Raw genomic sequence first — 15332 nt, 5'->3', positions numbered from 1 at the left:
TTGCTGTCATTCACTGCATCCAGCTGAACCAGCCGGTTGTGGATAACCTGGCCATTCGGGTATGCAGGACGTGGGTATGCAGACCACTTTGAAAGGCCTTGAGATCACCATTGTTGGCGCTGTATAAATGGAATGCATGTTTTTTTTCTCTTGAATAAAATGTGTAGTGATTGAATATTTGGGTAATATCACTCTTAGAGATGTTTTCCAAATAATTGCCATGTCTCACAGCTTCGGCTGACAGATAAAGTGGTCCATGTCTTCCATTCGATTCCTTTTTCTTCCGGTCCATTATTCTCTTATTGCCTCGACTTTATTGTCGAATCATTTCCTTTTTACCTGCAGTCAGTGCTGCAGGGGATACAACAGTAACCACATGGCTTATTGCAGCCTACGCATCATTTTTCTCTACTGTTGTTACTCCTGAGGAAACACTTTTGAAAAGTGTTTCTCCAACTTCCACCTTGGAAATGGCTTGAATTTCTTCAGCAGTAAAATTATTATTGCCTTAGCTCTCTCAAACTTTACCACTTACTCCATGCATTCTCACTCACTATGTGTTAACAGACCTCTCTGCATTGGATCATATTTGTTAATAATCTCTGTCTCTCTTCCACAGCATGTCTTTTGTCCTGTCTTCCCTCCCCTGCCCTGAGCCTGGTTCTGTTGGAGGTTTCTTCCTGTTAAAAGGGAGTTTTTCCTTCCCACTGTCACCGAAGTGCTTTCTCATAGGGGTCATATACTTGTTAGGTTGTTGTCTGCATGTAATATTGTTGGGTCTACTTTACAATATAAAGCGCCTTCAGGCGACTGTCGTTGTGATTTGGCGCTATATCAATAAAACTGAGTTGAACTGAATGCAAACAAAGGCAAATGTGTTGGCTTACATGGAGAAATGAGGGTGTGGCTGTGTGTAGATTTACCAACATACAGTGGTAAAAACAAAATTTGCCAGTGCACATGTGTCATGAACTCTGAGTCTCCACGTCGATTCCTCTTTTGCTCGAATTAAGACCCTGTTCTACACAAATATTAGTGAATGAGGCCCATTTTACTTCACAGAGTCTGGGACAGGTCCCTCTGACTAAACGACCAACAGATTATTAGTAGTGTAGTATAGTAGTGACCTAGTAACCTCAAATGTTTTAACATTTAATAATAAAGGAGGCAAGTCCAAACAACACGACCACACAAAAAAGTATTAATAATTATTGATATAAATTATTAATAGCAAGAATTCAATGTCTAAAAACATTAAATTCAGGGGTTCAAAAACCCAGGACCATGACAGGGTGCCTTTTGATATGTTAGTCAGTCTCACCATCTAGTATCAAAGCTAGACAGTTTCCTTTACTAACAGTTTTATATTATATGCTGTTCTTCATCACTAGCTATAAGTTTAGCTGTACATGCTATGGTTATAGCTGGGCTGACCTTTATAATAACAGTAGTAGAAATATTGCATGATGAGGCAAAACACATTTAAAATCCTTCTGATGTCTGGAGCAGATTGCAGTCTTTGACGGTGAGAGGGGAGAATGAGTCTTCAGTTAAATGAGCGCACGTTCTGTCCATGGATGACCCAACTGAGACATGATAGGAGGACATGTGTACTGTCACAATGTGAGTTTTCCAGAGCACCTTTACAAAATATGCTTCACAATAAAATCCTTCTTGAGAAATGAAGCACTGATTTTGTGCTAACAGCATGATGCAGAAACATTAAGAGGACAAAGGAGCGCATCACGTGGAGGTTATATATGTACTTATCAAACACAGGGAATTAAATAGGGACTGCATCTTTTTTAAAGCCTGCTTTTTATCTTAAAAGATAAGGTTCTTAGAATTAAAACTAAAATCTGTACACACCAACAACCCCAAACGGCTTCATTTTAGCTGTCTTACTATGACTTTCGAGCTGTCTGAACTGTGTAGCATCTTTCTGTGATTTTAGCTGTGGTTTAAACCTTCTTTTTGTATCCTTAGCTTTATAGCTTGCTGCCAGTCTGAGTCTTTAGGTATGTAATTAACTTTTCTCACCTACAGGCATGGATTTAGCTGTTAGCTTACTATGGTTACTAGGTTATTGTGACCCAGTAAGTAAATTCATCTTTGTAGTTAGCTATCATTCTGTTTCACTGTGCAGTACAATTGCCTGCTACAGCAGAGAGCACACACATAACTAAGTAAAATGAGGAAATAGAAAGCAAGTTGAAATGTGAATAGAACGTAAAATGAAAACGAGAGCAATGTCTGGCACAGCCTTATGGACTTTATTGATTAATATTAGCATGGTGTAATGTGAGGCTTTGATAGCCTGAGGGAACTGTGTGAGCACACTGTTATGCTATAGGTTAGCATGCAATGTGTGCACACAGTTTTCAGTTTTGATTTCTCACTTTATTCATCTCTTCGGCCCATTGCTCTTTGATTTAGTTCCAGTTAAGACGTCGACAGAAAGTGCAAAAGAGTTTATCCAGGGTAAAAACAGACATAAGAACAAAGTACTGTGACACTGAAATCATAAGCTAAAAACGAATGACCTTCAGGAACCTCTGTCACCCTTTCATATACCACAACAGTGTTCCTCTTAGATCTGCTTCAGATCTCAAGTAAACAGTTTGTGGTGTGTGTAGCAGAGAGATAAGTTTTTTTTAAAAATTATTTTGAATAATGACAAGAACAACAGAACATCCAAGGAGAAAGGTGTCAAATTCCACCACACCATGTGACTCACAAGTGGCAAGTGGGATTACAAGCACCTGACAATGAGCAACAGACAAAATCAGACAGAAAGAAGTGAGAAACAAAGGCAATCCAATGCCAGGTGTTGAGTTCAAGAAACTGTGTACTGTACTGTAAGTCCAAACTTCTCAAGACAACCTTAGCACATTACATCCTACTCATCAGCAAGTGTGACTAATTATTGCATCTTTGCTTTGAAGTATGATTATTTTCATGTGCGTTTGCTTGGCTGAAAGGCAGCTGAAAGCTGGGTAATAATTTTCACATAGAAATTCTCTTTCTTTTTATCAAAAAGTACTCATGTGTTTTTTCCTGAACTTTTAATAGACAAACTCAGACTACCTTTACTTGTGTTTATACTTACGCATAATTTAGGAGCAAGTAAATCTGGATTCCAGGACAAAATTAAAAAAAACAAAAAAAACAAAAAAAACCGAACCCCCCACAGATTAGCAAACTGAGCCAGAGGATTTGTTCATTTCCTTCTCCATTTTTGAGCTGAACTGAATTACAGCGTAAGCAATAAGCAATAAGTTATCAGCAGTGGTAAAATGGTAAATGGCCTGTATTTGTATAGCGCTTTACACATTCAGTCATCCACCCATTCACACACACACAGGTGATGGCAGCTACATTGTAGCCACAGCCACCCTGGGGCGCACTGACAGAGGCGAGGCTGCCGGACACTGGCGCCACCGGGCCCTCTGACCACCACCAGTAGGCAACGGGTGAAGTGTCTTGCCCAAGGACACAGTGACCGAGACTGTCCGAGCCAGGGCTCGAACCGGCAACCTTCCGATTACAAGGCAAACTTCCAACGCTTGAGCCACGATCGTATATTGATTAGGATGGCCTGATTCTCTGGTTCTGACACCTTTATCACTGGCTATTTAAATCTGAAAGTGTGCACTTCGGTCCTGACTATTGGATTTAAAATGCACTATGGTGGTATACAGTGGCAAAATTACACAAATTGTGTTACTTGTCAGACTTGCTCCCGAGCGCCACATTAGCAGAGCCATACTGCCAAATTAAAATGGATTTTACTTTTACATTAAATTTGAACCTGTCCAAATTGATATGTATATGTGTCCCCAAGCACTTTCCGTCTGTTACACTATATTTTCCTCGTGTGCCACAAATTTTATTGTCTGTTGAGTTCAGCTTCTTACTCGGGTGCACTGGGGTTATTAGGGGGTTAAACATTTTCATTTCTCAAGAAGCACTCCCAAAGCGTAAGCATCACTTGAACAACCGAGAGACTGTCTTTGTGTTGCCATATCTGTGCGTGCTTGTGTTTCTGCATTTGCTCTGTGAGCCCGTATGAACGCATTTGCTCTGTTTCGCAGCTGTGATGCACTTTAGGAAAATTGCATGCATGAATATGTGCGTGCCATGGAACATGAACGCTTGTCTACTTGTATCAATTCAAGTGCCTGCAGGTGTGTGTTTGCCTGTGTTTTTTCCCCAATAGACACATGATGTAATCGTATCTGTGTGTCTGTGTGCACATGTGCATATTCACACACACACATGCTGAGGTGAATAGTACTCCACGCCATCATTGTCCAGGATCCATTGTGTCTGGCTAAATGAGACCGAGCAGTAGATGGGAAGCTTTAGTGGTCTGCTAACAATACAGCACTGTATAACACAATACTATTAGGACACGCACCGGCACTCACTCAGCACTCTGCAGACACCCTATTGTAAATCCCATGAATAATAATTTAAGAGTGAACAAAGTTTGGTTCGCTCTCCCGGCTCAGCCATTGTTGTCCTTACAGAATTTAAAGCAAAAAAAATGCTTTGTGTTCAGGGCTCGGCAGTAAATCTTAGCGTTGCAAATTGACAGCGTAATTATATAGTGTGGTGTAAAAGTAGGGCTGATAATTACAGTGTGTGTGTGTGTGTGTGTGTCAGTGTATGTGCTGTGTGTGATTAGGTGATGGTTTGAGGGAGAATGGTGGGATGAGATCTTGGCCCACTCCTGTTATCGTGATTTAATTAAAACCAATCCCAGGGGCCGACCTGCGCACGTGTGCTGTGTGTGTCCTCATTGGGGTTTGGAACGATACAAGCCTGCAATCGCTATAGCCTGCTATTGTGCTACTTTCTCTAAACATTTTACAAACAGCATCTTGCCACAGAGGGTCTAAATACAGTGTATGCGCGGGTGAAGTGAGATAATAACTGGGGACTGGCAGGGTGGTATTATTTGGTCAGTGTGATGAATTATTTGCTCTCGGGTCAAATGGAGCTCGGAGGCTGATCACTAGTCTGATTGGATTTTTACACAGGAGATATGAAGATGTAAACAGATTGATGGGGATGTCTGCTTTGCTCTCCATTAAGTGGATTATAAATATAAGGACCAATTTGGAATGAAGTGCTCTCTTCAGAACTCACACACCTCGCACACGCTTTTTCACTAATGCCGTCAAAGTTGTGGAGTAACATCGGTTCACTCTGTGTTAAAGTTTGGTCACGACTTAGAGGCTTTCTTTCTGTTGCCAACACAAAGTTGACAAAACAAGGTTAATGTGTGTTGCATCAACAGCATGAAGTGATCAATGAAACCAATAAACCTGATGACATAAACAGGACACCTGTCATTGCCAGTAACTGTCTGCTCCAGTTATGACAATCTGAAATCCCTAAAACCAAAAATCCTGCTACAGTTTAGGATTTAACGCTGATTTCATATATTAATAATAGAAAACCATGGAAGTAGCTTCCTGTCTGAGAATTAAAGCCAATCCAGAAAGTATCTGGCAGCTATGCAGCTGTGGATTATTACTGCAGAGTGAACATTATCTTTGAAGAACATTACTTTTGAACCAAGTGTACTACTACAGCTAACATCAGTGCTGCTTGTTAGGCTAGTATAGCTAATATTCTCATTAAATCAATTAGATGCCAAAGCTCCTTATTCCCATTCTCTATTTTTTGTTTCCCATTTTTTGAACTATCCAATTACAATATGATCACGTGACACTTGAACATTGAGCTTTCCATACTCCGCCTTAAATAAGACTGTTTGTTCAAACCTCCATTAGAGCTGCAACTAGGGGGCAGTGGAGCCGGCTGTAAATATTGTAAACAAGTCAAAACATTCAAACTGAAAACTTTAGCAAACAGTTTCTTATTGAAACATCCTGTATGGCACAGATGTCGAACTCCAGGCCTCGAGGGCCGGTGTCCTGCAGGTTTTAGATGTGTCCTTGATCCAACACAGGTGATTTAAATGGCTAAATTACCTCCTCAACATGTCTTGAAGTTCTCCAGAGGCTGGTAATGAACTGATCACTTGATTCAGGTGTGTTGAGCCAGAGTGAGATCTAAAACCTGCAGGACACCGGCCCTCGAGGCCTGGAGTTCGACACCCCTGCTGTATGGGGTCATGTATGTGTCCACCTGACTGTATAGGTCCAAAAATCAGCTTCCTTTTAGCTTTGCTTTGGTTTCGAGAGACTCATGAGAGAAATGCTCCACTAGTTTCAGTATGTAAATGTTTACTTGATGTTTATTGCTGGCAGGTGTTGCAGTTGTTAATTGGACTTTTTCACCTCTGACAGCAACTGCCTGCTGCAAGTCAAGCAGAATGATGAGAATGAACTAAGTAAGTAGACTTCAACAAGCTAAAAGACACTAAAAAATCTGCAGACAAGCCAAGAAGTCTGATAATTCTCTTAAGATCAAATGAAAATGACCAGTTTGGGGTCAGACACAGTGGCTTTAGTTTTTGTTTAAAGCGGACACCTTAAGTGTTAAATCAATAAAACCAAAGCAAGGGCCAAAAACACATTTTCTACAATGGTCATTTGAGGCCAATAGCAAGTCAGTCCCCACAGATGTTAAAATATCCAAATGTACAATAGATGTACATTTGGATACTTTTATGCTGGCTGTACATGGGACACACTGGGCAACACCTTTTAACCTTTGGATTCAAGGGTTTTCAGTTCCATTGCCACAGTGTATAAATTCAAGCACATATTAGTGCAGTCTGCCATTAAAACATATTCTGGCATAAATACTGTATTTATGCCAGAAAACATCCTGTATATTATACATCCTGTATAATACTACTACTACTACTACTACTACTACTAATAATAATAATAATAATTAATATTATTATTATTATTACACTCTTAACCTTTTGTCGTCAAAGGAGCTTGCAAAGAAAAGCGTCCAGATGCTTTTCTTTGCAAGCTCCTTTGACTACAATGACCTGGATGACTGAGAACCTTCACAGACATTTAACCTTTTGTCCTTGTAAGTGTTGAATTCCTCCAAAATGAGCTCAGCAGTTAGATTGGGCACTCAGGCTGCTATTTATTCTTTGGAAAAATATAATAGAAGTCATAGTAAGGTAGGCCTGCATAACATAGTCAATCACTAAACTGGTTTGTGCAATGAATGAATTCAGACATCTATTTATTTATACACTACATAGACAAAAATAAGGGTCCCAAAAGGGCCACACGTCTTGATCTTTGAATTCCACAGGTTTATTCTTTTTTATTTATGCCACAGGTGCATAAAATCGAGCACCTATTCATGCAGTCTGTTTTTACAAACATTTTGGAAAAGATGAGTTGTTGTAAAGAGCTCACTGTATTCGAGTGTCGTGTGCCATGATTGCAACAAGTGAGCTTGTGAAATTGCTTTCTTCCCAGATATTCCATGATCAGCTGTAAGTGCTCAGGAACCAGAGAAATTCAGCCATGAAGTGGGGAAAGTGGGGATGCCAACTATTGAGGTGCACAGTGTGTAAAAGTCACCAGTGCTCAGCTGACTGAGTAACTGCAGTTCCAAACCTCCTCTGGCATTAACATCAGCACAAAAACTGTGCACAGGGAGCTTCAGGGCATGGGTTTCTATTCTGTAGGTGTAATGTGTAGATGGCAGCAGCGGCTGCTTTGACTGATAGGTGTGCCGGCACAGGTAGGTGTAACCAGCAGCTGTCATCTGAGGAGTGTTTCTAGAATCTGCTTAATTTAAAATACATCAGCTGCCGAGTTTCCTGATGCCTCCGACTTTTTTTTTTCACCCCTCTGGCTTCTTTAAATCCAAATTCCTCCCAGTCTGTTGCTGTTCAGCACTGTTTTACAGCGCTCTAAAATCCCATGTGGTGATTTCTCCGGAACAAACAATCAGCCAAAGTAGCACAGCAGGTCCTATGTGGAGGTCTTACAATCAGAACATTAAATTGGAAGGATCGGATCTCATTTTACGGCAAATTAATCCATGAAAAAACAGAAGCTCAACAAAAAAGCTGTCTGATCTAAGCAGGTAAGTTCAGGACACAAGGAACACGGAGTAATGTTTTCTGTTTGGTTTCCTGCTTTGATGAAAGCCAGCAGGCCGAAACACTCCAACTGGCTTTAACTGTTTTGTAATCAATGAACTCGTCAATAAAACCTTTTGAAGCTTCCAGAAAGAAGTTAAAAAAGCAACCAAAGTTGCATAGTCACCTCTATTACCTGACTCAGCACACCCACAGATTCAGAGTGAGTGCGGTGGCATTTCTGCAAACCTGTTTTACAATTTCATAGCCCCACATGTAATGGCCAATTTCCTATTCAAATAACTCTGCTGTGTAATCCACAATTTGGCAACGAGTGGTCAGAATTAAACCAACAGATGGATGACACGTGACCTGAATTCTAAAGCCTGTGACTGATACAGTATCTATCAACTGTAATAATGGATTGGATTTATATAGCGCTTTTCAAGGCACCCAAAGCGCTTTACAATGCCACTATTCATTCACTCCCCCATTCACACACTAATGATACATTTAACCAGCTGATCTGATTTTAAAGCGCTTGATGATCACGCCCGGTGCAGATCTCTTTTAAAACTATGACTGAGATACAGACAGAATGAGACATCTATCACTTGCACAATCTACTTCTCTCCATTGGTCACACTGTAAAAGTAATGCTGAGTCAGACTGGCTGCAAACATGATTGAGCTTTTCTACACTGCAATTTCTTGTTACTGATTGCCTGACATATACACCGATTAGTTGCGACAGGTCATTTGGAAAAAGTCGTGCAAGTTCTACTCGCTGGCAGCAAGTAAATCTGTGGTTCGAGTAATAGTGAGTCAGTAATAAAATTTTATAAATCTGGATAAATTAATGACAAACATACTGGCTAGCTACAAGCAACCTTACTGAATAAACCACATATATGTAATATGTATGCAACATTATTGCCTTAAGAAAATTAAGTGAAGTCAGCACAAGAGAAGTGGGTTATACCTGTTATCTGCACTACGGTGCTTAGGCTAAGTCACATGAACTTAATGTAATATACCAAAGGAGAAATGTTATAAATGTTAAGCAACCTCACAAAATGTCACTATGAATGTTTAGATGCTTTGTATAAATTTTGGAATAATTATGCTCAGTATGAATGTTTTCTATTGAGTGACAAGGACCTTCCATGTGCCCCATACACCGCACAGCCACAGGCATACACCGCACAGCCACAGGAACACTGGTTTTACTAAGAGTTTAATAAACAAGAATGCTGATACTGTTCTCGGCAACACAAAAACTAGAAAATGCCCATAAGAAACGCAAATCTAAACACCAAAGATCTGGGAAAAACTGATCCCAACAACTTTAAAGTTTGAACATAAGAATAACATTTTTTTAATTATATAACTTATAATCTTTCTTTTCAACCGCCCCCCCCCCCTGCCCCCTATAAAGAAGTCACTGACAGAGAAGACATATGAACCTGTCTGCATATCTGTGTAGCTCAAAAGAGATCCTTGATTTCTTTCTATAGTTTTAAGTACAGCATCTTACTTTAATGGCCAGACATTTTGCTAGTAATAAGGGAGCCACAGACATTTGGTTAATATAATAAAATGTGTTAGATTTTTATTGTGAAATGTCTACTTGAACTCTTTGCCATGTCAGCTGACTGTCCACACAGGACACGTTCAGTTTAACAATTCGTCTTTTAGATTTTGGAACTTGAGCTGTCTGCGTCCTCCCTTTGGATCATTTGATCTTAAACCAACTTATTCATGCATTAAATAGATCTAAACCTTTAGCTACTTTTCTTTAAAAAAAATATAAAACACTAATCCGGATCCATATATCTCTCTGGATATGGGGACATGGATGGTAGAAGCTTGTTATATTTATGTCCGACCAAGTAATCCTTGCACTTTAGCTGATGTACAGATTGCCTCTTACCTGCCATGTCGGTGGCAAAAGGTCGGTCTGGCCTCCAGCCAGTGTACCAGCCCACAACTTTACCCCCAGTCACCAGGGGGCGCTCATATGCTCTGCCACCCACAAATCCCACAGGCCAAATGGATACACCTCGAGTACTACGCATCTGCAAAAAAAAGAGAAGGGAATGGGATTAGTGATGACTTCCTGCATGCGACCATTATCACAGAATGTGTGAAATGTAACTATTTGAGAGTTATTTAAAAACAGCAGGAGCAACGCTCCAATGTTAAAAGTCCATTTAATGTAGTTGTAACGACTCTGACCCCATAGAAGACCACATTTTTTTATCTGCACAATCGCTTTCCTTGCTAATCACAATACTTGTTCTGCAATAGGAAATCAGACACAATGTCGGAGCCTACAGGTGACATCCACCCTGAGGAGACGTCAAAGGCCCCAGAAAATTAGAGACTGGGCGTGTGGTGTTGACTCTGAAATTAATTACTTTTGTGTCAGTTTGCGTAAGCGATTAGACATCTTTAATTTCAACTGAAATGTGGGTGAGAGCAGCATGCAGAGAGTCTGTGGCTAACTGAATGAGACTAAATGAAAGTGTGCAGCGCAGAGCTGCCTTCCATTTTCACAGTGAATGAATTTGCACACAGCCCGAAGCAGTGCAACACGAAATGAGACGAGGAGAGAGAGTGAGATAAAAGACTGGCGATGTGTGTGTGTGTGTGTGTGTGTGTGTGTGTGGTGGGGGAGAGGTTGGACTGTGCAAGGACCACTGAGTTTTTGTGTTCAAGTATGAAACATCTGTGTCTTGTCTTTGTGTATGGATGCATATGTGTCTGCGTGACATTCCATTTTCCACCCCTGGCCACCCTGAAGCCGTTCATTGAGACAGCGCTCCTCATCGCTCACCCAAACAGCCTCCAGCCAGTCGCTCATGAGAAAGCAACAGAACAAAACCAAATCAGTAAGCAGCACTGCATTACTGCAGCCAGACATCACACAGAGTTCTAGCTTTTAAAGCCACGGGAGGCCAAGTGTATATATAGCACAATATAGAGAAGATTTACAGCTCTTTGCAAACTTCTAAGCAGGAGGAGACTTGGCACTGTGCAAAGAATTGCTGAGAGCGTATGGGCAGTAGACAAATAAAAATACTCTGAAAAGTTCATGTTCACTAAGGTATTTCATATAGAATAATTCTGAATAAAGTGAATATTTCTACCTTGTTTTAACCTTCTGAGGTCATCATAGGTAGTAACCATAATCCTAACATTTGGAGAAGTGGGGAACCTACTTATTATAAATGATTATTTTCTTTGTTCCCCAGTTACTAGGAGTTGGGAGAACAATTGCATAAAAACTAAATTATATTTCCTACTTGCTTAAATTTAGGGTTACGGTTGGTGGGGTCATCACCAGTGACGGTTTCACACTTAGAGATTTTCCATGGAGTTCCACAGAAGGAAAAATTCTTTGTACCTGTCCCTGGTACTAAGCCCATACTGGTCACTACTCACCTGATGGATGGAGGTGAATCAGCACAAGTAAAACTAACTGACAGCCTATTAAATTTGTGTTAACAGTTAATATTGATGTTTTAGTTGAGGGGTGGAGGGGCTGTCAATCTGCTACTGACAGCCTAATTAAAGAATGTCCTCCTCAGGCAAAACACATATTGAGCTCACTGACTGGAGTTCTGAAATTGAATGAACTGAACAAACTGTAAGCTGCTACTGATGACACCATAAAATGTTAGATAAGATTTTAGCACAGTTCTCAAATGTTATGCATGTAAATGTTGTAATATTAAAGTCAGTTTATCACAAAACTGATATTTCTGCTCAGATCTCAGGGTTCATTCAACCCATTAAATTAACCTTGCATAACTAGCATAGTAACAGACGTCCCAGCATGCACTGTTTGAGGCACTCTTCTTTAACAAAAATAAACAGGTGTGTGTGTTTCTGTATGTGTTTTTTGTGTTTAATACATAGAAAGATAAGTCCTGCTGCATGTGTGCACAATAATAAAAGGTGATGAAGCTTTGTATTAAATTCACTAATGAAATAAGTTAACCACTTCAAACTAAAAGCCCATTTTAATTAAGTTTCAGTGGATTTGCAAGTTCAAACAACTAGCAACCTGAGCAGTTCAATAAATTACAAATCTCAATCAAGCAAACAAAGAGTATACACAAGGCATGACATCTACAGTAACAAAGACAGCATTCATTTTCATGTAGCTTTATCACTTCATACATATCACTACGTATATATATAATATAACCTCAACTGACTTGTATCGATGGCATCGTATTACAGCACCACACTCGAATTCAGTGAGCTCTTTACAACAACCCTTCCTTTCCCAAATGTTTGTAAAAGCAGACTGAATCACTAGGTCTTGATTTGATACACCTTTTGCAAAGGGACTGGAAACACCTCTTAATTTGAAATAAGAGGAAAAAAATGGTGACCATGCAAAATATGATTTTTTGCCATTTTTCAAGTGGTCTTAAACTTTTGATCGGGACTGTATCTTAGCACTTTATCCTCTGCTCCAAAAAAACAAAACAAAACAACAACAACAACACAGCACCTAAAACACTAATTCAATTTTATTTTATTTATATAGCCCAAATCACAACAACAGTCACCTCAAGATGCTTTATGATGTAAGGTAGAGACCCTACAATAATACAGAGAAAGCCCCAGATGACCTCTTACAGGCAAGCACTCAGCCACAGTGGGAAGGAAAAACTCCCTTGGCCAGAACCAGGCTCAAGCAGGGGCAGCTGCCTGTCACAATTTGTTGGGGAAGATGGGAGAAAGACAGGACAAAAGAAACACTGTGGAAGAGAGCCAGAGATTAATAATAACTAATGATTAAATGCAGAGTGCTGTGTAGACACATAGTGAGTGAAAAGACTATTATAAGCTTGTTCAGTCAGGGCAGCCACGTCCATCTGTTACCTGCTGTCTAATGCAAACTTCCAGTGATCCACTCAAAGATTTCAGAGCAGCAAGAACAAAAGTTTTAATGGGCTGGAAATCTTTGTTGTGTTCCAGCATAGCAACAGAAGCAGAAAACATGGAATGTGACATTTAGTTATACAGTAGTGTCAAAGATAATAAGTGTACCTTATTCTTCTTCCAGTAAGCACGCCTAGACCTAAGATTCCACAGCATGAGAGGAAGATGATAAGCTGAACATTTAGTTAGTGGCTGACCTCACTCTGACAGAAAAGAGAAAAGCATCTTCTCGCTTCCCTTCCTCTTCCTTCCCTTTCATTTCTCTTCTTTCCATCTTTTTCCACCCCGCACCCTAACACCTCATCTCCTGCTTGGGGCCCCTGTGCATCACCAACAGCTTTGAAGCCCTTTCCCCATTAATACTGTGGCCCCTTGAGTTTGCGTGTGCGACGCTAAAACCCTTCCCCCTTGTTCCTCTTTTGCTGCTGTCTGCCTTTCTCTCTCAGGTCATTTTTCAAAGACTCAGCTCCTCTGCTTTGTGAAAACACAGATGAAAAGAAAAGGAGAGGAGGTAGAGAGCGAGGCAGGCTCGGTGTGTTCGTCGTTCCCAGATAGTTCCTGGAGTACGATCGTTAATATGGCTTAGCAGTTAAATCCCAGTTTGACTGTTAAGGATCTCCTGGTTTTGAATGCAGCACTTCAAAGCTCAGTACAGTTTGACACATTATTAGAGAGCGCTGGATTGAACTTCATGCAAACATATTTAGAATCTGCAGCTGGATTTACAGCAAGCCCAGTGTTTTTTCTTCTAACAATAACACTTTGAAGACCAACATTTGATTTTCTTTTAGAACACACGTTTAGCTTTAGCCTGCCTTCACAAACCAGATTTCCACCACAAAATGATAAGAACACTTCTTATTTCTTGCACGAACACACAAGTCTCTTTTCTATTTTTAGGTCTTTAACTGTTCACAGCAGGCTTTACAAGTCACAATCAGTCATGTTCAGACACTTTCAAAGTGCATTCTGATTGTTTTTTTTACAAGCTTCTTGCTGTTTTTGTAAGTATCATTCAAATGTCGTGGAGAAAAACACAAAACCGCTTCATTTGTGTCCTCAAGAAAGGTCACGTCTCCTAGATTAATATTTCTGCGTGAGAAACAGCTCCCAAAGAAAATCTATGCAATGCTCCATATCAGAAGAATTTCCCCAAACTGTAACTTTCTAATGAATATTTATCACACCAGCTGGAACAGAGCTACAAATAATAATAATAATAATAATAATAACAATAATAATAATAATAATAATAATAATAATAATAATAATAATAATAATAATAATAATAATAATAGTAATAATAATAATAGATTGCATTTATATAGCGCTTTTCGGGACCCCTCAAAGCGCTTTACAATACCACTATTTATTCACTCTCACATTCATACACTGGTGGAGGCAAGCTACAGTTGTAGCCACAGCTGCCCTGGGGCAGACTGACAGAAGTGAGGCTGCCATATTGTGCCATCGGCCCCTCTGGCCATCACCAGTAGGCGGTAGGTGAAGTGTCTTGCCCAAGGACACAACGACCGAGACTGTCCGAGCCGGAACCGGCAACCTTCCGATTACAAGACGAACACCCAACTCTTGAGCCACGATTGCCCATATAAATAGAAAGGTTAGAAATCACTATAGTAGAAAACTGTATTAAACCTAACCTTATATGATAGCAAACCAGTTTCAGCCCTACAGTAAATTTTGCCATGGACTGTCTATGTCCTTGGCACAATTCATTGTCAAACATTCAATCAGTCGGCATTTCTGCACGATAAATGTGTTTACCCATCGTTTGATTAGTGAGTTTCTCAGTCACTACATGTGATACAACACACACCTACTGGGTTCACTCAGAACGTGTTTTCAGCCAGTCACAGACCAAGGCATTGTCTCCCACACACAGACTTTACTTGGGCAGTCTGCCTGTGCAGAATAATGGCTGTTCAAGCATATTTTACATCTTTTTTTTTAAAATGAATCAGTATGCAAATCTTCAGAGGCTGCTACCAACTTCTCTGGTACTTACAGTCTCATTTTGCCCTATTGGCTAGTTGATCAGGTCACTGTTTTCATGTTCTTTGACAGCATCAAGCTGCTTCTGTAGAAGATCACTAGTCTAGCGATCAGATGAAGTCCAACTCCAGTGTCGACTACTTCAGCGCGGACTTCTTGAACTTCTAGAATTTGAGTTTGTAGTGGTGTCAAAATGAAAAATATGCCAACAAAATACAATCTGCATGTTTTTAATGAATGTGTGCTCACATATGAGGCTTTTCAGGAGTGCTGGATGTTTTTTCTTTCACATTTTAATCCATCAATACTCTGATATT

At 40.1% G+C, this 15332-nt stretch overlaps 1 protein-coding gene across 2 annotated transcripts in view; it reads right to left on the bottom strand.

The window, feature by feature from the left end:
* Nucleotides 1–15332, bottom strand: part of b3gat2 (beta-1,3-glucuronyltransferase 2 (glucuronosyltransferase S)) — an 85467-nt gene that overhangs the window by 32045 nt on the left and 38090 nt on the right. For both annotated transcript variants that reach the window (XR_014877600.1, XM_085182908.1), the window contains exon 2: nt 9974–10118. Coding sequence is in view for 1 of the 2 variants with exons in the window: in XM_085182908.1 (XP_085039034.1) it covers nt 9974–10118 (145 nt within the window). In the remaining variant the exon portion in view is untranslated. The remainder of the gene's footprint in view (nt 1–9973; nt 10119–15332) is intronic.

This window comes from Neolamprologus multifasciatus, chromosome 13 (assembly GCF_963576455.1).
Source record: "Neolamprologus multifasciatus chromosome 13, fNeoMul1.2, whole genome shotgun sequence".
In the NCBI taxonomy this organism is placed as follows: domain Eukaryota; kingdom Metazoa; phylum Chordata; class Actinopteri; order Cichliformes; family Cichlidae; genus Neolamprologus; species Neolamprologus multifasciatus.
This window is presented reverse-complemented; position numbering and strand designations above follow the sequence as displayed.